Genomic DNA, 24,089 nt, shown 5'->3' with positions numbered 1-24,089 from the left:
GGGACAAGAATAGACCCCCAGACTTCCAGCTTCTGTTGAATCTCTTTAATGCTATTAACGGCAAGTCTGGAAAAGGTTCAGGACAAAGTTCTTTTTTCTTTTTTTTTAATTACAAAACTAACAGCTGTTAGAATCTTTTTTTTTTTTTTTTTTTCCCTTTTTTCTTTTCCTGGCTACAAAATACTCTGGGGAGATGCATTATAATTTAAAATATATAATATTGCACAAACAACCAAAAGGTTAATTAAACTAAAGAAATAATTACAAAGAGAAAAACCCCATCCCGTCAAAAAAAAAGATTCAACATTCTTTCCATCCCACCCCCCCCCACTGAAGGTTTGAAGTGGAAGGGACCACCACTCTCTTGGCAGACCTGACCACAATCCCTTTACATCACTGGTGAATACACCAGATTATGTACCAGAATCACCAGAGCAGCATCATGAAGCACCAGGGTCTCCAGGAATTCCTGCAGCCCCTCATTCCCCCAAGAGAGGAACAGCTTTACCAGAGTGAAGGGTGAGAGCCACAAAGACTGGGTCAGTCTTCAGGAAGAAGAGCTTTTGCAGAAGCCTGATGAAAGTCTCAAGAAGTTCACCCCCAGCATAGCCCTTCAAGCAGCAGAAGGGCTGAGGTGGAGAAGTTGGGCTCACCGGAGTTGTAAGTACTCGGCTTTGATCGCTGCTCGGTACCGCTGGTACTGGCTTGTGTCCTAAGCTACAGGGGGGTCGAGGTGGGTAGCTGGTCGGACAAGGTATCCCGCCAGGCAATGCACAGAAGGGCCTGAAGAGACCCCCTCCCTTCTTGAGGAGGGGAAGAAATGCAAGAGCAGACTCTTGCAGGTGGCACGGCTGGGCTAAGGACTTGGGTGCATCCGACATGAAGAAGCCCTGGGAGAGGTGTTGGGGACATACCAGCCTGGGCTGGACAGAAGGAAGGAGGTGGGAACTCAGGGTTTGGTCTCTAGATTCGGAACCACAAGGAACCCTTCTGGGAATGGAAAATGCCTGGGAGGGGAAGATCCCCAAGAGAGGCAAGTTTCCCAGAGACGAATGCCTCTTACTCACTAGGCTAGAAACCAGAATGTGCTTGCCATCCCGTCTAGCCAAGGACAGGCGGAATGGCCTTCCTTGCCTGCTTATGGGTGGACAGAGTGTTGTCTCAGCTTCCTCCAAGAGACTGGTGCTTAGTTTCTGTCTACACAGGTAGAAGGGCTAGAATTATCCCTTGGGACTTCCCAGCAAGAGTCCCTAAGAACAGTGGGTGTTCAGCAGAGAAATGTAGGCTCTTCTGGTGAGGAGGGGTAGGTCTCCTCCCCCTTGAGTCATCCTATGGTTGGCACAAGTCAGAGTTCCTGGTTTGGATTTAGTGAGCCCCTTCCCAGATGTGAGCAGAGGCCCAAAGGACCAGCAAGGAGCCACCCAGAATCTGTACCCGAGCTCTGGTTGACAGAGGCCATTGGGGGGACATTCTCAGTCAGTGTCTTCCAGGGCTGGGCTGAGACGAGCGAGGGGGTGGGAGGTTCTGTGGGCAGGGGGAGCTGCACGCTCTGGCTCCCCTCATTCCCAGTCCTCCCACTCTACATCTTCCAGCTGCAGACAGGAGGGGATAATGGAGAGCACAAACACATATTTACTCCTCTGAGTCAAGCCCAGACCCAACCTCCCCTTGCTGCCTCCATTTACGGATAGCCTCCCCTACCCTGCCCAGCCCTGCCTTGGGCCATACCCTCCTGCCCTCTGTTAGAGTGAACCACTGTCTTAAGGAATGTGTCTGGGGAGCAGAGCTATCCTCCGCCTAAGGGGTGGGTCTGCTGCTCTGATCATTCCAGACCCAAAGGAAATGCTTCCACCAGCCAACACTGGATGCCCCTAGGAACTATGTCAGTCAGTCCCTGAAGGAGAACTGGAAGGGGCACTGCCATGAGGGTGCTCACAGGATCTTCCTCAGGGGCTCCAGCACCCTACTCCCCCAGCTGAAGTCTCCCCAGGGAACTTTCTATTGGCCTGCTGTCAGCTGATCCCGGGTATGAGAGGTGGTAGGAGGTGGTAGAATGACGCTGCTTAGGTATACAGCTGTCAGGTTTTACCGAGGGCCGCAGAAACACAGAGGGCATCGAGCCCCTGGGACATGAGAGGGGATCAGGGGCCTTCTCCGCCCCGGGCATAGTGAGGTCACAGGAGCCAAAGACTCTTGGGTAGGTCTCTACCTCTCCCCAGGCTTCAGTTTTCCAATATGAAAACCAAGGCCCTGCCTGTCTCTCTCATCTGTTCACCTCTTTATAGCCAGTTCATGAGCTACATGATGGAAGGAATCATGTGGTTCTTGTGTGACTGTGGAAATAGCATGGACTTGAATCAGACGTCTGGCCTGGAGCCTCAGTCCTGTCACTTAGTAGTTGTGAGAGCTTTTCCCCCTGCCTTCCATTCAAAATGACCCATTCTTGACTCTGGCAGGTAATGAAGCATAAGAGTAGGAAGGCCTCTGAGCTTTCTAGCTGGACGGGTTTTGGGGCAGCTTCAGTAATGTTCACCACCTGCTCCCATGTCCTAGGCACGACGCCTAACACGTCTACATGCATTGTCTATCACAGCTTACAAGCTTCTAGGGCCAGTTCTAGGTTTTCGATTGTGAAACAGAAGCTCAGGTTAAGTGACTTGCCCTAGATCACACTGTCTTTTGCCCCAAGGCCAGGAAATGTGTTCGGGACCATCCCTGGGGACCATGATGTGGGGCAGGGTTTGGAGTACATTTTTTTTTAGTAGTTCCTCAGGTGACTTTCATGCAGAGCTAATGTCAGGAACTCTCCCACCGTCCACCCTGGAACTGAGGGGAAGCAGAGCCTGCTGATGGGAAGTGTTCAGGGCCTGAGTGGGAGGCTCCAGCACCCTTCTGGAAGCTGCCATCTCAGAGAGGAGCAGGCATCCACCCTTAGGGGACGGTTGGGCCTGATGGGGAGAGTCCTCACACACTGGGAGCACTGAGCTTGCTTCCCTGAGGCCAACCAGGCCCACTCACCTCCCCAGAGGCATCCACTTTGGAGAGTGCCATCTGCACTTCCTCTTCGGTCATGTCCAAGTCGAAGTCCTTTTCCCAGTCCTCACTGATGTCCGTGCTTGAGCCTGGAACCAAGATCCACAGTGTGAAAGGCGGGAAGGGGTATGTCCGAACAGTCTGTAGCTGGGGGTGATGGCGCTCTTTAAAAGGGCCTGGCAGGGACGCCTGGGTGGCTCAGTCGTTAAGCATCTGCCTTCGGCTCAGGTCATGATCCCAGGGTCCTGGGATCAAGTCCTGCATCGGGCTCCCTGCTCAGTGGGGAGCCTGCTTCTCTCTCTGCCTGCCGCTTCCTCTGCGTGTGTTCTCTCTCTCTGACAAATGAATAAATAAAATCTTAAAAATAAATAAATAAAAGGGCTTGGCAAATATACAACAAAGGTCTTAACATTCTGTTGTCACTCTGACTCAGTGATTGTACTTTCAGGAATCTATTCTAAGGAAAAACGCTGGATTCAGTCAAAGATTTAGCCAAAAGGATGTTCACTGTAGTGCTGTTTATAGTGATGAAAATTTAAAAAAAACACTTGAGAGTTCACTGATAGGGAATTAAAAAAATAAATAAATGGTGTAGTCACATGATGGAACATTCTGTGACTTTTAAATGTTAGGCTGCAGAACACTTCTACCCGTGGCGACACAGTCTACAACTACTAAGTGGGAGAAAGCAAGTTACTGTAGTGGAGAAAGTGCTCCGGACCAGAGGCTCCCCAAAGCCACAGACCCCTTGCAGAAGACATAAACAATGAACCTCTTCCTCTTCACCTCCTCCACTCTACCTGCGCTGACCTTGCTAGTCCTGAAACACACCAGACACATTCCTGCCTTAGGGCCTTTGCATGGGCTGTTCCTTATACCTAGAACTCTCTCCTCAGACATCCACAGGCCAACTTCCTTGCCTCCTTCACACCCTTGTACAAACCATCCCATCTAAATGTGGCCTACCCCGACTATCCTACTTTATTTTTAAAAGATTTTATTTATTTGAGATAGAGAGTGAGTGAGTAAGAGAGCGTGAGCAGGGCGGGCAGAGGGAGAGGCAGGCTCCCCGCTGAGCAGGGAGCCCAATAAGGGGCTTGATCCCAGGACCCCCAGGACCATGACCCGAGCCTAAGGCAGATGCTTAACCGCTTAACCAACCAGCCACCCAGGCGCCCCCCCAAACCATCCTACCTTATACTTGAAACCCGCCCACTCCCCTCACTCTGCTCTACTTGTTCTGTGTGTCCACTGTATTTATCAACTTCCGAATTCATCACATCACGAGACTTAGTTTGCTTATTTCTAACAGAGGTACTGGAATGTGCGCTCCCTGAGGGCAGGGATCTTTGTTTTCGCCAAGTGCCTTGAATACAGAGTTTGTGCTCAATGAATATACGTGGGACCCTTTTCTAAAGCAGGGTCGGTGGACTACAGCGCGGGGACCAAATCCAGCTTACTGCTTGCTTTGGGAAGTGAAATTTTGGAGCACAGCCATTGCCATTTGTTTCCATACTGCCCATGGTGGCGGCTTTCCTGCAACGGCAGCAGGCCCAAGGCGTCCCGTCAGCCCGCAATATTTGTGATCTGGCCCTAGAGAGAAAAAGCCTACTGATCCCTGCTGTCGGTGATTCTGGGGTCTGCTAAGTTTGGCAATCACTGCTCTAAATATTCACATTTGGGCATGACTTCTTATAGGCAACGTAAAAAAAATGTACACATGACAGTTATTATAAGAAAACGACAAAAATAGTTTAAAAAAAGTATATGTGGAAAAAAGTATATGCAGTATGATTCTATTAAAAAAATATGCTAAGATGCTTGTACACATAGAGAAAAGATGCATAACATTCCCATAAAAATACTAACAATAGTTACCTTTAGGTGATGAGGTCAGGGGGTAATTTTCCCATTCTTTTTTTTTTTTCGCCCCTAAAATGAACACATACTACTTTGTATTTTTTTCCTGTCTATTAAAAGCACCTTCAAAAAGAGTAGGTCCCTGATCTCTCAGTGGCATGACCTATACACATGTCCTTGCTTTTGCTTGCTCAGCTTGCTCCTCACCAGGCACCCAGACTCTGACACCAACTCCCCCCCCCACGCGCCCCTACATTCCTTATAAGGGGTCTTGCACTGTGCTCCTTCCTAGCCACCTGGCTAGCCACCAGCATCCTTGTAAGATCATTCATGGTCAGGGGCGCCTGGGTGGCCCAGTCGTTATCTGCCTTCGGCTCAGGTCATGAGCCCAGGGTCCTGGGATCGAGCCCCGCATCGGGCTCCCTGCTCCGTGGGAAGCCTGCTTCTCCCTCTCCCACTCCCCCTGCTTGTGTTCCCTCTCTCGCTGTGTCTCTGTCAAATAAATACATAAAATCTTTAAAAAAAAAAAAAAAAAAGGATCATGCAAGGTCTCTGGAGCCAAGCAGACCTGGGTGGAATCCCTACCTTTTTATCTATTGTGTAGTCTTGGGTAAGTTATTTTGGGCTTCAGTCTATTTATGAAATAAGGATAAAACCACCCTCTGTAGAGAACCGCACGCACGGATTATAATGCAGATGCCTGTCTCCCCACCCCCCTCATTCAGCTTCCGCAGGTCCAGGTAGTGACCCAGAATTCTGCATTATAAATAGGTACCCGGGTGATTCCTTGTAGGCCTGGGCCTGCAGTTCTGAGATACATCAGTGCTAAGAGTAGAGGTGTCAACGTGAAGTGCATGTAACATGTACGCACAGTGGGAATTTAACAGACGGGGCTGTCAGTGGCACCGTCTCCGAGGTAAGTCATTTTGTGTGTGGCCCCGGGACTGGCCAGGGCAGAACGGCGACCGAGACCCAGCTCTTCACACGCCACGTCCCAGTCTCCCTAGGCCTCCGGGACCCTCTGGTGACACACACGTGGCTGTCAGCGCAGGCTTCCTGGGGGTTAGAAGCCGGACTCCTGCCTGTTCCTCATCTCAGAGCTGGGGCTGTGGCCGTGGCAGCTTTCCCTGACCTCAGGTTGCCCTTCAGGAATGTGAAACTCTCTTTTTCAGGCTTTAAATTCGAGGGCAGCCCTTCCAGGGGTGGAAAACAGAGCATCAGCTTACCGTTTTGAGGCACTTCACCTCTGAGGCGGGTATTAACAGTCCCAATTTACAGAGGACGAGATGAAGGCTTCGAGTGGCAGAGATGAGAATCGGGGCTTTCCTTCCCATGTGCCTCCTCCCCCCTTCCTGTCCTGTCACACGACAAGAGTACTAAGAGCTCCCTGACACTGTGCGCATGGCAGAGAACAGAGTTAGGCCAAAACAATTTTAAGCTTTCATGGAGTTTTACTGTTGTTGTTTTAAGAAAGGGGAGTTTTCGGGTGATTACTAACCTCCCAGTGCTGTCATTCAGCTCATTTTATTCTGTTAACTACAACTCTGTTTCCCCAGAGAAGAAATGGGAGGCAAAAGCCACTCCTAGCTCAGTCATTGGGGAAGGAGGGCCTTGAGCCCAAGGGCTTCTTCTAGTTCCGCAGGCCACAGGCCTGTCCCTGTCTCTCCTCCCCCTTCCTGCTGAGGGAACCTGAGCAGGGTAAGTCCAGTCTCTTAGATTAAATGGATCTTGGGACAAAGTGCAGGTGGGAAGCAGCTCTGCAACGACAGTAACTGCCCCGGTACCTTGGTGAGGCCACCCCAGGAAACTGCTGCATGCAAGGACCAAGCTCTTCTATGTCATCTAAGGATATGGACGTAAGAGGGAAAAGGAGTCACTGTCTCCAAGCCTTCATTCTTTTAAGATTCATTCTCTCTACTCTGTTCCCACTATGCCCCCCTAGTCCAAGACCCCGGCTTCCCCTAAGTGACAACTGCTTCTGGTGGGTCTTCTGCAGCGACTCCCCAGGCCTCTTGCATCCCCCCCGAGTGTGTCAGAGGCAGGAGAGCAGAGCGATGAAGAGCTCGTGCTGCAGCTTCCCCTAATCTCATTTCGTCCCATTTCAACCCACCACTCATTTTTCTAATCCCGCTCTCCCATGGCCCAATTCCCCACAACCGCTACCTCAAACGGCCCTTCGTACCACCCGGCCAGCAACCCCCCACCGCCTTTTGGGTCCATCACCTACTCTTCACCTCCTAAAGTACTATTTTACACTTTTCTAAATACTTAGTGGGTGGGTGATTGATCTCTGTTTCCTTCCAGTAAGTAAAAAAATGGGGAAAATTACCCAGATCTCTTGGGCTTCTGTGAAGACTGAATGATACGCATATCCAGTGCTTAGCACAGAGCTATACAGACATATAGAAAGTGCTCAGAGATGGTTTCTTATTATCATTTCCCCAAAGCAGGGCTCTACTCAGATTTCTTCCCTGAGGACCTATCATGAAAGTTACCCCCAATTTATAGAGGAATAAATGGGGCTTAGAGAAAATCAATAACTTTTCTGAAGTCACATGGCTTAGGAGCAAGGTTGGGATTTGAACCCAGAACTGTCTGAACCCCAGAGCCTGAGCCCTCATCCTCTACACGTAGAGCTCTCCGGACCAGTCAGGCATATAATGTGAGCAGCGTGCCCTGCTGCTTTATGGCACCAAGTCCAACCTTCCAAGTTCGGCTTAAGGCTAAGCTCTTAAGTTCTACTTCTGAGCTAACCCATCCACCCTTCTTGTTCCTCCCTCTCCTGGGAGATAATACAACAAAGTGGGCTTTCGCCCCCGCCCCCTGGGTGCCCCGTGGCCTCTGCTATCGGGACTTGGTGGGCCCCTCAGCCGGACTACCAGTCCCCCGCACCTGCCCAAACTCTCCACCTCTCCTCTACAACGCCTGTCTCCTCGGTCAAACAACCGCCGGTGCCCCGAGGTTCCTTCTTTCTCTGAACTTCTCCGGCACCACGCCTGTCCCATACTGCTTCCCGCTTCATCATAAAGCCTGCTGCTTTTGCCCCTCCCTCCTCAGTGTCTCATAAAGAGCGGGTAGGAGCTCAATGGATGACCTCACTGAATCAGAGCCAGAAGGGAAGCATTGTGTTGGAAACTGGAAACCCTACCGTTTCCATCAGGGAGCAGGGTAGGGGTGGGGTGGGGCCAGTTTCCCTCCCACTGCAGCAAACCAGTCTCTCACTGCACCAGTAGGCGTGGGCTCACCTGCTGGGCAACTTTTGTGGCTGACTGGTACCGTGTGTCAGCAGAGATTGCGTGTGTGTGTGTGTGTGTGTGTGTGTAGAGAGGCCTTGCTGACAATCGGCTGTCTCTGAAGAGGTATTCTGGATGTGGCAAAAAAGTCAACACCAGAGCTATCATTGTCCTTTAATTCCAGGAATTAGAGAGGTTCCCCTTTGACAAGAAGTCAGTCTCCAGTCTAAAATTCCATTATACAGATAAGAAACTAAGCTTTATTATTTAAGCTGGGTCACAACAAGTTCATGAGTATTCATTTTATTCTTTTTTCAACTGTACGGAAGTGTTGTTTATATGTTTCATACTCATAATAATGCAGTAAGCTTAGGGAAGCTAAATGACTTTTCTGAGGTCACCCCGGGGAGAAGACCTCTGTCATCAATCAATGCCACAGGGATTTCCAACCCAGCACAAGGCTGCATCGTCCAAATGCATGGAAACTGGCGCAGTGTGGTAGCTAAGGGCATGGGCTCCGAGTCCGAGAGACCCGGGTCTGAATCTGGGCCTGCTACTTCCTGGTCATGTGAATCTGAGCAAGTTACTTAATATTTCTGAGCTTCACTTTCTTCATCTATAAAAGTGGACAATAATACTGACCTCACTGTGCTGTGAGATGTAATGAGAAACTAAGTGCAATATAACACATTAACCTGGCACAAACCTTATTTTGTTGAACCTAAGACCCCAACGATTGTTAAGATGCACCCTTATTTCAGAAAACAGGTACATTTTGGCGTGCCTGGGTGGCTCAGTCGTTAAGCATCTGCCTTCAGCTCAGGTCATGATCCCAGGGTCCTGGGATCGAGCCCCACGTGGGGCTCCCTGCTCAGTGGGGATTCTGCGTCTCCCTCTCCCTCTGCCTCTCACCCTGCTTGTGCTCTCTCTGTCTCTCTCTCAAATTAATAAAATCTTAAAAAAAAAAAAGAAAACAGGTACATTTTAAATGGATGAAATACGGTAACAACTACTTAATAGATAGCAGCTGTCATCACCATCAGTATCACAAATGAAGGAGAACTGCTGCTGGGACCCTCCCAAGGGATGAGGACACAAGTCTGCCTTATGGGGTAGCAACGCTTGCCTGCCCCTCCCCCCCACCCACTGGGCTTTGGCCTTGACTTACCTTTCTTTCCATTGTTAGAGGGTGTAGACTTTCCACTGTCCGAGTTCAGCTCAAACACCCGTAAGTCTGTGAGTACCTCCTCCCTCAGAGTCTCTACTCTGGCTGGAGGCCTGGGCTCCGGGCCGCTAGGGCGGCCAGCAGGGGGCTGGGGCTTGAACGGAGCCGGGGGCGGGGGTCCAGTCTCACCCACATCTACAGTCAGGCCATGTTCCTCCAAAGATGCCTCGAGAAGCTTCTGGGACAGGTCCTTGGGCGGCACCGGTGCCTCGGCAGCAGCGGCAGCCTTGACCATCTGCGTTACGACGGAAACGCTCTCGCTGCTCTCTGACGGAGTCACCTCTGTAGGAGGCTCAGCGGGAGCCACCGGATTCTCTTCACAGGGGCTCAGGGGGCCAGGTCCTCCTTCAGGGGATGGGGAAGTCTGGGCCACAGGAACCTTTGCCTCTTTCGGAGATGTGGGTGAAATGCTCACAAGTTCCTCTGTCGAGAGAGAAGAGGAAAGAGGGCTATGTGCGCTGGTCAGCCCCAAGACAACCTTGGGGCGCTCTGAAGACAGACCTCAGGTTCCTGCCAAAGCTGCTCTGATCAGGACTGAAGGGTGCCAGTGTCCTCACCCTCTCCCCAGCATGGTTCATCCGCAGATACCCCCTGTCGGTCAAAGGCTCTCCTACCCACAAGGCCTAGCGTATGTCTGGCGGACACTCAGCTTCTGGCAACACAGCCCAAGACAGTATTATAGGTTAGAAAGTTAAGATTTGACAGTGAATCAGTTCTGGGTTTAGGACAGGCTCTGCTATATTTGCAGTGTATGATCTTGGATAAGACACTTAACTTTCCTTAATAAAGAAAATAATAAAGAAAACAATAAATGTGTTAATGGCATGCAGGTGGCTCTAACATACTATCCTAAGCTGAGCTACCAGACAGAGGATGCTCGGCTACCACCTTAAGCCAACAGTTCCCAAACCTGGCTAAGCCATGAACTTTACCAGGGGAGCTTGTTAAAAATACAAGTTTGGGGGTGCCTGGGTGGCTCAGCTGGTTAAGCATCTGACTCTCGACCTCAGCTCAGGTCTTGATCTCAGGGTCATGAGTTCAAGCCCCGCGTTGAGCTCCCGTGCTGGGTGTGAAGCAAAAAACAGGCTCGGCCACATCCCCACAGAGTCTCATTTAGAATGGGGGGAAGGGAATCTGGAATTCCAATAAGCATCCCAGGTGACTCTGAAGGGGCTGGTCCATGGGCTGGCCGGGGAATCTGCTGCTCCTGACACACATGATTTCTGTACCTAAACCAGGAATTCCACCAGCCCAGGCAAACATTTCCTTGTTAGTTCAGTCTATCCTCAGCATGTGCAGACGCGGTATACATGTCCTGTACTTCCCTGGCTGCCAGGTCTCTCCAGTGCTCACAGAATGGCCAGACGGTCCCCAGAGGCACGACAGGACCTATTACTGTCTTTTACCTTCTTCCTCCTCCCAGCCAGGCTCTTCAGAGATGCTCTGTTCTGCCCGTTGCTTCAGGGCATCCCTCCGGGCCTGCTCCTGAGTGTGGGGGGAAAAGATGGCCAGCAGCAGTCAGGGCAAGCTCTTTCCAGACCCTGGCCCTGATCCCAGAGCTCTTGGTACCCTGTGCCCCTTCTTCCCTCAACAAAATCCAGCCTACTTCCCCAAGGGCTGCGTGGAGGACCTCCCCAGGCCAGGCCAGCATACCTGCTCTAGTTGATGGACTTTATAGAAATACCGATGCCAGAATTCTGAATGGGAAACAGCTGCTGGGACCTGGAGGGAGGGGACAGTGGAGATGAGACTTTGGGAGTGGTTGTGTAGGGTCTGTGTCCCCAGCCTTATCAGCCTGCCCCCAGCTGCCCTGGATTTCAGATGTGGTTAAGTGGCTGAGCAGTTTTTCTTAGAGCACTTACACCCTCCACCCCCAGACCCACGTTCCTGGCCCAACTTGGCCAAGGAGGGAGAACAGAATTCCCATCAGGCCTTGCTGGCCCTTCCATTTCTCACATGACTGCCAGAAACCAAGTGGCTCCGACTGCTCTCTCAGGCTTTTGTGATTTTCCTCCCACCTTTCCAGTTGTTCCTTCTGAGTCTTCAGTGGGCTCCTCTTTTCCTTTCCTTATCTCTTCTCATTCTCCTTTATCTCCTAAGGCCAGGTGACTCTGCAAGGACTCTAGATATGTCCCTCCCACCTCCCGACACCTGAAACCGAAGCTGGGTAAGGTCCTGCCCTCTGGGCCCTCACCATCTTGGTGTAGAGGGCCCGGATGGAGGGGCTGCCTGCAAGGAGCTCTGAGATCTCCCCCTTCTTCTCCTCTAGGCAGAACTGGGAAAGCCAGGCATCAAACAATTCCGGGGGCCCTGCAGAGGGACAGACACTGATGGTCAGTTTCCTAGGTCTGGAGTGAGAACATTGGGCCTACAGAAAACACACCTAAGTGTGGACAAGGACAGTGAGGAAAGCTCAAGGTTTTTTTCAAAGCCATTTGGGCAAAGGTGGGGGGTCAGGAAGAGTGATGGGGTAGGTAGGCCTCACTGGTATCATGGCAAGGAACTGAAAAGTGATCTCTAGAATGGGCTGCAGTCTGCATGTTCTCACACACCTGCTCGCTTTTTAGCCCACTACACTTGGCTACTGAACCCCCTTCTCTCTGAAACCGCTATTCTCAGGTCCCCAGGGGCCCCATGTTTCCAGTCTAAAGGCTACTTCTCTGCCCTCCCTCATGTGACCAATCCATCTTCTGATCCTGGGAGCCACTTGTCCTTGTGAATGCCCTCTTCTCTCCTGGCTTCTTGGGCTTTTGTGATTTTCCTCCCACCTTTCCAGTTGTTCCTTCTGAGTCTTCAGTGGGCTCCTCTTTTCCTTTCCTTATCTCTTCTCATTCTCTTTTATCTCCTAAGATAAGCTCCACTAAACCACAAGTTTCCACCTCTCCCTCCCCTGACAACTCTTCAGTCGCTCTTTGCAGCCCCACCTACCCTTCTGGGCTCCAGATCTAGGGGTCCAGGTGTCCCCTGGACACTTCTGCCTGCTCAAGTGCAGCAAACCCTATGTGTGCTCATTTTCTTCCCTCCCAAGCTGTCCCACCTAGTTGTCCACCAGAGCCCTGGGTGCCCTCCTGGACTCCTCCTTTATTGATCACTCTGGATTCCACTTCCTCAGTGTCTTCTGTATGCACACTGTCCTCTTCATTCCACCTGCCACTCCCTAGGTTCTGGCCTTACCTCTGATGTGGGGATTCCTACCAAGCCTCCTACCCAGTCTGCCCATCTTCTATCTTTCTCTATTTTATCCTTTACAACCATGCTTGATGACTCTTCTATAAAATGCAAAATCTACTCACCCAGGCCTCAAAACCCTTTAGGAGTTTTCTAGGGAGGGTTTTTAATTTATTTTTATTTTATTATTATTATTACTTTTTTATTAAGTAAACTCTTATGCCCAACATGGGGCTGAAACTCATGACCCTGAGAACAAGAGTTGCATGCTCCACTGACTGAGTCAGGCAGGTACCCCTCTAGGGAGGGCTTTTTCTTTTTTTTTTAAGATTTATTTATTTTATAGAGAAAGCGTGAGCAAGTGAGTGAGGCGGGGGAGGGACTACAGGGAGGGAGAGGGATAAGCAGACTCCTCTTTGAGTCTTTGATCTCAGGACCGTGATCTCACAACCCTGAGCCAAAACCAAGAGTAGGAGGCTCAACCGACTGAGCCACCCAGGTACCCCTAGGGAGGGCTTTTTAAGCTAGGATCCAAGGATGGGCTTCAGAGGGTCAAAGAATTCCCCTATTGCGTTATAAAATTTTGTGGAGAGAGGGTTTATCACTATCAACAGATTTTTAAAGACCTTTGTGACTAAAACAAGGTTAAGAACTACTTGAGGCATTTAGAACAAAATTCAAACTGCTTAGTCTGGCACCCAAAGCCCTTCCGATTTGGCCCCCACCAGGCCCCCACCAGCAACTCTCACTGCCTCCTTCCCTCACATGCCCCTCTTCAGCCTTCCCCAGTGCAGAAGCTTCAAATGTCCTGTTGCCACGCTTGAACGCCCTTCCCCTACTGCTAAAAGTAAAATTAGTTTACTTCTTTTTTCTTTTTTAAGTAGGCTCCATGCCCAATGTGGGCCTTGAACTCAGCACCCTGAGATCAAGAGTCGCATGCTCCACTGACTGAGTCAGCCAGGTGCCCCAAAATTAGTTTACTTCTAATTCATCCTTAAAACCTCAATCTGAGTGTCACCTCCTAGGTTCCCCAGGTTGGGCTGCGTGCTTCCCCTCTGGGTTCCCGTCTGGGGAAGCAGCACTCCATCCCTACTATCGTTGCTTTATCCACAGTTTCCCGTTTCTCTTTCCTAATATACATTCCCAGAGGTCTGGACTGGGGTGAGGGCTTGACTCATTTCTGAGCTCCAGTTCCCAGCCTGGGGCGTGCTGCATGGCAGGGGCTCGGCAAACAAACACCCAAGAGAAGGCAGGCAGGGCAGCAGGGTTGGGATGGGGCCTGAGTGGAGGCTGAGGGAGTGGAGCGAAGTCTCTGCAGACCGGGATGAACACAGTCCAGGCTCAGGGAGGAAAAGGGACTGACAACCCATCCTACCACACGTAAGGTGCACTCTAGCCCCACTCTGGTCCCGCCACACAGAGGGTGCCAGGCCAATGCTATCAGAGACAAAGAGGGTGCTCATCCCAGAGCCCCTAAAGCCTGCCCCCTCACAGCTACCCCCTCACCATCTGGTTCATTGCAGTAGGTTGCCGGCTCTGACTGCAGACTGTAGAGGCGGGCCTGGAAGAAACAAAGAATGGAAATTCTGGAGTGCTAGGTGCAGAAAACATCTCCTCTCTGACAGCATACCCTACCACTGTTGTTAATTTAGGTGCTTTGAAGATGTCCCTCCCCTATACATTTAGTCCCATAGGAAGTCAACCTCAACCCAGCTTCTCCCCTGCTGGCTGCCAGACCCACAGGGCACTTGTCAGGTCACCCTATGGCTAGAGAGTGGAGCACTGGGCTAGGAGTACAAAATTGGGGCTTCCAGAAAAATGGTCTTTCCCCTAGTATTCTACCTTGGGAACTAAGAAAATACAGTGTAAGCAGACTACAAAATTGTATGTATAAAAGGCTTTTGAATTATGTGAAACTTGAAAAATGTTAGTTCAAATATATTATTAAAGTACAGATTTATGGGCAAATTTTGAAGTAGCTCCCCCAAATTAAAACCATTCATCAAGAATTTCTTAATTTTTTTTTTTCTTTTTTTAAAAGCTTTTATTTAGGGGCACCTGGGTGGCTCAGTCAGTTAAGCGTCTGCCTTCGGCTCAGGTCATGATCCCAGGGTCCTGGGATCGAGCTCCGCATCGGGCTCCCTGCTCCGCGGGAGGCCTGCTTCTCCCTCTTCCACTCCCCCTGCTTGTGTTCCTTCTCTCACTGTGTCTCTCTCTGTCAAATAAATAAATAAAATCTTTAAGAAAAAAAAAGATTTTGTTTATTTATTTATTTGAGAGGGAGACAGCACAAGCGGTGGGGAGGGGCAGAGGCAGAGGGGGAAGCAGACTCCCGACCGAGCAGGGAGCCCGACGCACGGTTCGATCTCAGCCAAAGGTAGATGCTTAACTGACTGAGCTACTCAAGTGCCCCAAGAATTTCTTAATTTCACAGCCAGTCTGCCAAATGAATTATCTGCTGTGTTCCTGTTAAGGCCACAGGAGTGACAAACAGAAAACCTCACCTTCCTTCCTCAGTATCACGTGAAGCAAGGGCTGGCTGTCTAAATCAGAACTTCAGCAAGGGGCTTTGTGATTCACTGCTGTTATAATTTAAAATCCTACAATTTAAGAAATTTCACACTTCCACTCAAATGGTCACTAAGTGGTGGTATTAATACTAGTGCTGAAAGATAATGCTTGAAAAAATCATTATGTTTGGAATGGAAACTCAATGTGGTAAAATGTTGCGAAGGCCAGACTGCTGTGACATCACACTGTGAATTTAGGAGAAAATACCCCATGAACCATAAGAAGTAACGCTGAGGAGATAAAATGTGTAAGAAATATCCTGCCACTGTTGTTGATCTAGGTGCTTTGAAGACATCCTCCCCCCATGCATTTATTCCCGCTAGAAATCAACCTTCACCCCAATGCTGAGAGTATCATGCCCATACAGGATTCCTTATTACGGCTGAAAGCTGAAGGGAATCCAAATGTGCAACACTAGGGAAATGACTGAATAATGACGCTACCTTCACTTGCAAGAATTTAAAGACATTAAAATGATGATGATTAAGAAAGGTGCTAATATTTTTTATACATTTTTTTCAGCAGGTTACAAAATTGCAGGTATTAAGTGCCTTTCTGGTTAAAAAGAAAAAATCCAAACTATCTTTACCAATGCTAGTAAACAAAAAGAAATGACAGGTTAGACGCCAACGAGAAATCAGTGATTCTCTCTGAGGGATGGGATTATGGATTTAGGAATCATCACCTTCTTGCTTACTAGTATTTTCCAATTTAGTTACATACATGTATTTATTTTCTGGCCTGAACATGTATTGCTTTTGTGAGTGCACACAGGAAGCTAGAACCCAGCACTGTTAGGCACCTGCGGGGGGGGGGCTGCTAATGAATACCTTGGTGCCATCATAGGGCTCAGCTGTGCCAGAGGGTGTGCCCATCAGGGTGATGACATCGCAGTCTATGGTTTTGTCCGGTGAGGGAGCAAAGGTGTCGGAGATCACTCCTAGGAAGTCAGACAACCCCTTCTTCATTTTCTCTGTTGCCCCCGAGGAGCCTTCAGTCTGCAGAGAGAAGCGGGCAGAGGAAACAGGTGGCCCAGGAGCAGGCTGCAATCTAGGGGATGGGGTACTGAGGGGTGAAGCATCAGGGGCAAGAGTGTGCTCTATGTGTGGGGACCAGGGAAGTGCTCACGGCCTCTCACCCTATCTCTGCGGTTGGAGAAGGACAGAGGTAGCCAGGGTTCCCCCGGACACCAGATGGGGGTGTGGAACAGGGCTCCCGTAGGCCTGGGTAAGTCAGAGCAGAACTCTCTGACTGGCTGTTTCATAAAAATTTCAAGACCAGTCAGGCTGATCAAAAACTGGCAGGAGAGGGGGCGCCTGGGTGGCTCAGTCGGTTAAGCGGCTGCCTTCGGCTCAGGTCCTGGGGTCCTGTGATCGAGCCCCACATCTGGCTCCCGGCTCAGCGGAGAGCCTGCTTCTCCCTCTCCCTCTGCTTGCCACTCTGCCTACTTGTGCTATCTCTGTCAAATAAATAAATAAAATCTTAAAAAAAAAAAAAATTGGCAGGAGAGGATGCATGTCATACACACTCAGTGGGGAAGAGGACCCACAGGTAGAGTGGTGGGAAAGGTACTAGTTTTGGAGACCTAAACCTCTCTGAGTCAGTTTCATGATCTGTAAAATGTGGGTAAACAGACTTCCTTCAGAGGGCTGCTGCGACAAATAAAAGATAAGGCATGTACAATGCCTGGCATACAACAAACTTTTACCTAACAGCAGTATTGTAATATTACAATTTCATCACCATCATTCAGGAAGTAGAACATTTTGTATGAAAGGTTGGGGAAATATGGGCAGGATGAGAACAGATATCCCTGCCTAGAGGCAAACCTGGGACCAGCTGAGGGCCAATGTATGGATCATCTAGAAGGGGCAAGTGGGACACCGAGCTTGAGCCACACTGGTCAGAATGGCCTCGAAGCAAAGCAGAGATGGGATGCTGATAGGGCCAGGCTCTAAACCTCATGGAAACCATAATATTTACTCCTGATGAGGCTATCCAGGCATTTTACAGAGTGCTGGCACATGCTAGCACAGATATACAATCAATGAATGAAGAAAAGGAATGAATGAATGGAAGAAACGAGTGGCACGTGTGCTACTGGCTGGACTCTAGCAGATCAGCAGGGTTACTCCTTGTCATCCATGCTCATCAGCAGCTGTGACTAGCAGGCAGACAGTATTTTACAAGAAGAGTCAACCAAATAAGGTTGGCGGAAAGAACTCCAAAACATGTTTCTCATAACATGGCCTCTAGTCACAAGGCAACTGGTTCAGCTGGTGCTCGAATGAAGAAAGTGCAATTGTCCCAATACTAAAGGAGAAACTGTTCATACAAAACCTGTATGTTATACTTCATCAGAAGCTTGAGATTTGCAGGGATAGCCAACCATACACAGCTTTCACTTTTCACACTAACTTTAGAATCTAACTCCTATCTCACAAGAAGATTCGGCTACACATTTTTGATTAATAAAAACAGGGACAGTAAGAATATAAGTTGGCACAACCTTTCTGGAGGGTAGTTTTGCAATAAATATTAAAAGGCCTAAAACTGTACTCACCCTATGATCCTTTCCAGTATTTTATTATAAAGAAAATATGAAGGGCAAAGATTTAGCAATCGGAATGTTCACTGTGGGTCTGTTTATAGTATCAGAAAAAAAATGCAATAGGAAACTAGGAACTGGTTGAACCTACAGAACAAAATAACAGGCCATTTATGATGCTGGAGAGTGAGGTTTGCAATGATTAAGTCAGAAAGTAGGTTACAAAACATGATATTCATTGATTCCAGTTTTGAAAAAGAAAGTGGACATAAGAAACATACCCCCAAATATTAACAGTCATTCTCTCCGGGAGATGGAATTATGGGTGTCTCTAGGTCTTTCTTTTTCTTTTACTTACATGTATTTTCTAAATTGTCTACAATGAATGACTTTGCTAACAGGATAGCATTTGCTAAAACAATACAGAAATGGGAAAGCCTATTAATACTTATTCTATGTAGCTTGTTTGCCCGACAGACACAATTCTTTCAAAGTGGGAGCCTCTGGGGAGAAACAATCACTTAGCAGTGGAAAGGCTGGGGCGTCCCCACCAGGGGCCCAGGGCAGGTCCGGCTGTGAGGGCCAGGCACTCAGAGGGGAGAGGCAGTACTCACGGCTAGCTTCTCCTTGACCACGCTGGCCGTGGCCACAATAGTGCAGGCCGCGTCATGCTGCACCACCTGGGTGAACTCCGTCAGGTCTCGCTTCATGAACTCCAAGGCTTCGGAGGACTACAGGAAGACAAGAGAGGGATGACAGAGCCAGCTGGCTCCACTACCCTTTGTTCCTGTTCCCTGGACTTCTTCCGTCCCAGACAGACACACGGAAAACTGAGGTGACGCGCGAAGTCTAGGCACAGAAACCATGCTTGCTTGTCCCGGGTCCCTGACCTGGGATTACCAAATAGCAGCGTACAGAGGGACTACCTGCCGTTCTGAGAATGGGGACGACTCTTAGCCCTGGCGCTGAGAAGCTCTGTGGCCACAAGTAACTCTCACCTAGGCTCGGTTTTCTGTAAAATGAGGGAGGCAGCCCAGGTCAGTGGTTCAAGAGCAGGCTGGGGAAGGGGGCGCTTGTCGTCCGGGAACAAAACAGAGTCTGATGCGTTGCTTTAAGTCATGACGTTTGTTTCAAATTTCAAATAACATGAAGAAAAGGTGTGTGATTTTTTTTATCAAAGGGAAGTGTTTCTACTTTTAGGGGTTTTTTTGTTACAGGGAGATTCAGTTGAAATAGGAGGCAGTATGTGAAATTATTTGTCTGAAAAGTTTAATGAACATGTCTCATTAGTTTAGAAAGCATTTATGAGTGATTCTTGACATTTAATACCAGTAAAAAGGTGTGTGATTTTTACATTCAACAAAGGGGATACTGAGAGAAATACTGGACTGGATTATCTCTGAGGGGTTCTTGGTTCTATCACTCCAGGATTCTGTTCATCTGTAGAGCAGAATGGATATTTGCTTCTGTTGGACTGACCTGCTGCTCAGACGGCATGAGACAGCAGGCCCTCAGCTCTGGTCCAAGTCTTGCCCTGCTTTGTTTCACCCTTACCCACTGTACCTTCCCAGACTACCTCTGTGTTCGCCCTGGCAAGCCTTCTCATTTTACACATGGATAATCAGCTGCATTGTGTGTGTGTGTGTGTGCGTGTGTGTGTGTTAGCATTTTTGAGGGTTTTTCTTTGGGGAAGGGCCTGCCTAGTTTTCATCAGCCTGGGACGTCTCTGAATGGGGCAGTGTTGTCTATCGGCCAGAAGCTTCTGTGGGAGTGGGAATCATGTCTCCATTTCAGACCCGGGGCTCCTTAATTGGAGCGGAGGGGTCATTTTTTTTTTTTTTTGGAGGGGTCATTTATTAACACGCTCTCTCTGTCCACTCTGCCATTGCCTTGGTCTAGGCCAACCTGCTCTTTCAAATGCACTCCTTAGAGGGTGCCTCAGAGACCTCTACTACACTGTCCCTGTGCCACCGCCGGGAGTTTCGGAAGTCAGAGCGGTCAGAGCAGACCAGGTTGTCCCCGCTTTACACTCTTCAGTGCTTACACAGTATCCTATGAGCAAGGATAAAATCTTGACCTTCACTTCCAAAGCCCATCTCATCTCACCTCTGGCAGACTCTTAGCCCCTACCACTGTGTCCCTCACTGAGCTCTAGCTGGCTTTCCGCAAGTTTCTCAAATGCTCTAGCATCCTCCCTACCTTTAGGGTGTCTGAACAAATGATTCTAACTCTTTGAAACACATAAGTGAACAAACACAATGAATGAACCCCCTCACCTAGTTAACTCTGATTCTTCCTTCAGATCTACACTTAAATGTCACTTCCCTAGAGAAGCTTCCCTGATGCCACCTCAGATTAGCTTGGTTCCCTGCTTCCCAGGGCACCTACATGAACATTTGTCATGCTGTAGACTTATGATTGCCCGTTCAGTATCTAGCTTCCTGGATAAACGGAGTTCTGTGAACATACAGCCCATGTTTTTTGCTCACTGATGTTTTCCCAGTATGTGACATAGAACCTGGCATAGAGTAGGTGCTCAAAGAAAGTTTGCTTGTTAAATTTACATGTACCAGGGCAAATTTTAATTATATAACCACTGCCATGGTGATGTGATGAATGGCTGTCTGCCTCACTAGACTGAGCTCTGAGGGGACCAGAACGAACCGACATGGTGCCTGCCCTCAAGAAGGTCATCGTCTAGGGACGCCTGGGTGGCTCAGTCGGTTAAGCGGCTGCCTTCGGCCTGGGTCATGATCCCAGGGTCCTGGGATCAAGTCCCACATCGGGCTCCTTGCTCAGCAGGGAGACTGCTTCTCTCTCTCTCTCTCCCCCTCTGTGCTCTGTCAAATAAATAAAATCTTTGGGGGAAAAAAAAAAAAAGGTCATCGTCTACCGGGCAAAATGCTCACATAATAGTGTCAGTATACAAGAGCAGAGTGGCGACCAGTGTTTTATCAGGAAGTTGGAAAGGCTTGGTGAAGGGAAGCCTGGACTGAGCACCTAAAAGAATGAGCAGGAGTCAGTAAAGGAAGCCGGGGCACTGCAGGGCACCGGGTTTACTGAGGCCTCTGAGCATTTCAGTCCTAATGAACATTCAAGGTAAAGCAGAAGTAGTTGGGAAGAAAGCTGGAGAGGCTGCCAAGGGCAACTATGGTGGGCTGGTCAGCCCTGTGGGTGATGGGGAGCCACCAAGAGTTTGAAGGAGGTGGGACACGATGACATCTGCATTTTGCATAGGTCACTCCAGGGACTGGCCTGGAGTGCCATGGATCGGTCCAAAAGCGACAAGATTAGAAGACAGAGGAGAACCAGTCAGGAGGCTGCTGTAATAGTTCAGAAAAGAAAATAAAAGAATATGAATAAGGATAAGTGCTGGGCAGGATGAAAGGATGGGACTGATTCAAGAAATATTAGGTAGACAAAGGTAGATTTAGGGATTAAATAGATGTGTTGAGCGAGGGCAAGAGAGAGTCACGGAAGAGCCACTGGCTGCTAGCCTAGGCGACGGGGTAGATGCAGCGCTGCCAGCTAGAGAGGAAATGTGGAAGGGGGAGCAGGCTTAGAAAGAAGACGATGACAGTGATTCTGGTCATGTAGCGTGTGTGATGACAGTGGGCTATCTGGGACAGTTGTCCAGCAGGAGCGATTCTCAAACACTAAAGCTCAGAGAAAAGGACTAGAAATCACACTATTATGAAAATGGAGGAGGTCACCCAGGAAGAGTTTGTAGAGACAACAGAGCAGTGCGCTGAGGACAAGACCCCTCAAACACCACACCTTTAAGGGGCAGGAAGGGAAAGTCATGAAACAGGAAAGAAAAGCCTGGAGATGTGGAGAATTGAGAGCGCATGCCACAAAGCCAAAGGAGTAGAGTTGCAAGAAAGAGGGAGTGATCACTAGTATCAAATGCAGCCGAAAGGACCAGGAAGATAGCTGAAAACCACCCGATGGATTTGGCAAGTGGAAGGTGAAGCTGAGTGTGTTTACAGATAAGCTTACACGTGAAGGCTGCAGGGATGGGGAGGGAGTTGCAGGGATGGGGAGGGAGTTACGAGAGATCATGTTGTTGACCTCAAATAAAAGTAGGAGGCGAGGGTGTCTCTTAGAGGTAAAAGAGGAAGTAGCTGAACAGAGCACTTGAGGGAAGAGTTAGGTTTGGGGAAAGTTTCAGAAGATAAGGGGAAGAAAAGCAAATCAGAGACTGAAAAAGCTTGCTGGGGGGAGGGGGAGTGTTCAGGCCTAAGTAAGTGTGGGGAATCTGTGGTTGGACCAAGGAGCAATGACTTTCTTTATCAGTGTCTGTGGGTAAATGCAAACACGCATATACACTATAGGAGGAGGTAAGGAGCAGAGGAAGAGAGATTACAGCACCATCTCAGAACTGTAGTCTCTAGGGCAATGTATGCTAAGGGGTGCAAGGGAATTGAGGGTCCTGGGAACTGAGTAGTCTAGATGGAGCTGGGATGGGAAGGCAAGGGGGCAGGGGCAAGGCCAGGAAAGCACTGAAAGACCAAGGGGAAAATGGAAGTAAAAATGAACTGGTGGTGTTTAAGAGGTTTCCCCAGCACACTCCTCAGCACTTAATAAAAATAACTGATGCTTATATGCTACTTACGGTGTGCTAAGTATTGTTCCTGGTGTTTTACACACATTATTATTTAATCCTCACAACAGTACTATCAGGTAGGTGTTATTAGTACTCCCATCTTGCAGATGAGGGACTGAGGCCTAGAGAGGTTAAATAACATGTCCAAGTTCATATAACGGTAACTAGCTGAGAGGGAAATTTAAGTCCCCTCTTTCTGAATGGGGAACTGTCAAAGGCAGAAACAACACCCACAACCTTGCTTCAAACAGGGAGCTCCCCAAGAACGAAGATGGAAAGCTAACCAACTATTTTTCATGAGTTATGGTAAGACCAGCCTTGAGGGAAACACACAGGAAGTCCTTGCCCAATACTTGCTGAATGCATGTCAGACTCTCCTTCCAGGAGATCGCTCAACAGCTGAGGTCTTTTGAAGTCTTTTCAATTAAACTTCAGTGGGAAATTCTCTTAGTCCTCATAACAACATAAACAACTCAGGGCATATTCTCAGATTTGCTAGGCTGTAGCTGAGAGGGCTGAACAGGAGCATGCAGGCTAAAGGAGGTATTAAAATGCTCCCAGAAGAGAGGACTGATTTAACCGAGATCAGAAGCCTCCTGGAGTCTGCCCTGAAGCAGGACTCGCCCCAATTTCTTGAAGTAAACAGTAATTAACTTTTCCTCCACAATTCACTTGGGCTGGTTTTGACAAACTAGTATGGAGTGGAACAGAAACACACAACAGCCTTGTCCATTGGCAGAGCCAAGGCTCATGCACCCCACAGGAATTGCTGCCTCCCCACTAGACTATGAGCTTTGTGAGGCCCAGGATAGCACCTGTACCCTCAGGACCTGTCAGAGAGTGCTAGCTGTGGCATTCTAGTATTTGAATGACTATAGTAATAAGTTTCTATTGCAGAACTCTTCCTCAAGGCCTAGATCAAAGGTTCTCTCTTCTACGAAGCTGTGAATTTCCTGCGCTGGAATAAACTGCTCTTCCTATGGATTCCTACAAAAGGGCCGCTCCGGCCTTTAAAACAATCTGTATTTCACAGTGGCTAGTGTCACAGTGGTCTGAGTCGGGGGTCAGTCCTCCCTGAGACCAACAGGGGATAACCGCAGGGCCCGGGTGCGCCTCATCTCTGAGGCCCAGCGCCCACACTGGTCGGGCGGGGCCGCTCGGACCTGCTTGCATGAGGCGGCGCGAGGCCCCGGCGGAGGAAGGGCGCCGGCCCGGCTTACCTTCTCCTTGACTGCCTGGTAGCTCTGCTGCAGCCAGCTCCGCCACCAGCCCACGTCCTCCCTGTGAAGACAGACATATGTGGCGGCCCTGCGGTGCGACTCTTGCCCGCGCATGATCGAGTCTCAGTTTCTCCCTGAGATGTGGTCGGCGGGCTGAGACTTGGCAGACCGCTTCCCCACCCCCTCACACTGAGACTCCACCCCGCCCTTTCAGCTCCGTCCACTCCCGGGCTGGCCTCCTGTTCCCCACGAGGACCCTGGCCCAGCACCCCGACCCTGGGAGAATTCAGGCCCCAACGCCCGAGAGCTGGATGACGGGCTCACCCTTCCGCCATCTTGCCTGCATGACATCACCACTATTTACTGACCTCTGACTTCCGACACGGCACCGCCCCCCCCAAGCACCGCCCCAGAGCGCTCGGCCCAATCCTCGCGCTGACACCGCCCTCAGCCCAATCTCCGCCCCGGTCCGTCACCAGGCCCCGCCTCCTCGTGCTCGGTCCACTCTCTGTCTAGAGTTCGCTCTTAAACTCCGCCCCTGAACTCTCGGCCCAATCCTCACTCAATTCGGTTCTCGGGTCCACCCCCAAGCGTTAGCCCTACCCCCACCAACAACTACTTTTTA

At 49.5% G+C, this 24,089-nt stretch overlaps 1 protein-coding gene across 2 annotated transcripts; it reads right to left on the bottom strand.

Moving 5' to 3' along the window:
* Nucleotides 1-30: 30 nt before the first annotated feature.
* On the bottom strand, nucleotides 31-23,831 carry BSDC1 (BSD domain containing 1). Of its 2 annotated transcripts, XM_032388929.1 has the most exons (12): nucleotides 23,789-23,831; nucleotides 23,465-23,525; nucleotides 18,253-18,369; nucleotides 15,921-16,088; nucleotides 14,026-14,080; nucleotides 11,546-11,661; nucleotides 11,005-11,073; nucleotides 10,758-10,836; nucleotides 9,295-9,774; nucleotides 4,912-4,965; nucleotides 3,019-3,122; nucleotides 31-1,592 (listed from the first exon to the last, which is right to left on the bottom strand). In XM_032388929.1, exons 1-12 carry the CDS (start codon nucleotides 23,797-23,799, stop codon nucleotides 1,560-1,562), a joined length of 1,347 nt encoding a protein of 448 aa, XP_032244820.1. In that variant the 5' UTR covers nucleotides 23,800-23,831; the 3' UTR covers nucleotides 31-1,559. The 2 variants fall into 2 exon arrangements, with proteins under 2 accessions (XP_032244820.1, XP_032244827.1); XM_032388936.1 differs by lacking the exon at nucleotides 4,912-4,965.
* Between the last annotated feature and the right edge of the window lie 258 nt (nucleotides 23,832-24,089).

The sequence above is a fragment of the Phoca vitulina genome, unplaced genomic scaffold, assembly GCF_004348235.1.
Source record: "Phoca vitulina isolate PV1807 unplaced genomic scaffold, GSC_HSeal_1.0 scaffold2, whole genome shotgun sequence".
NCBI lineage: Eukaryota > Metazoa > Chordata > Mammalia > Carnivora > Phocidae > Phoca > Phoca vitulina.
This window is presented reverse-complemented; position numbering and strand designations above follow the sequence as displayed.

What these genes read in the sequence shown, in the direction of transcription:
- BSDC1 (XM_032388929.1), bottom strand. An exon ending in CTACTGCAATGAACCAGATG is followed by an intron (nt 11,662 to 14,025) that starts GTGAGGGGGTAG and finishes GTCCCTCTGCAG; the next exon opens with GGCCCCCGGAATTGTTTGAT. An exon ending in CTCTAACAATGGAAAGAAAG is followed by an intron (nt 4,966 to 9,294) that starts GTAAGTCAAGGC and finishes TGTTCATTTTAG; the next exon opens with GGGCGAAAAAAAAAAAAGAA.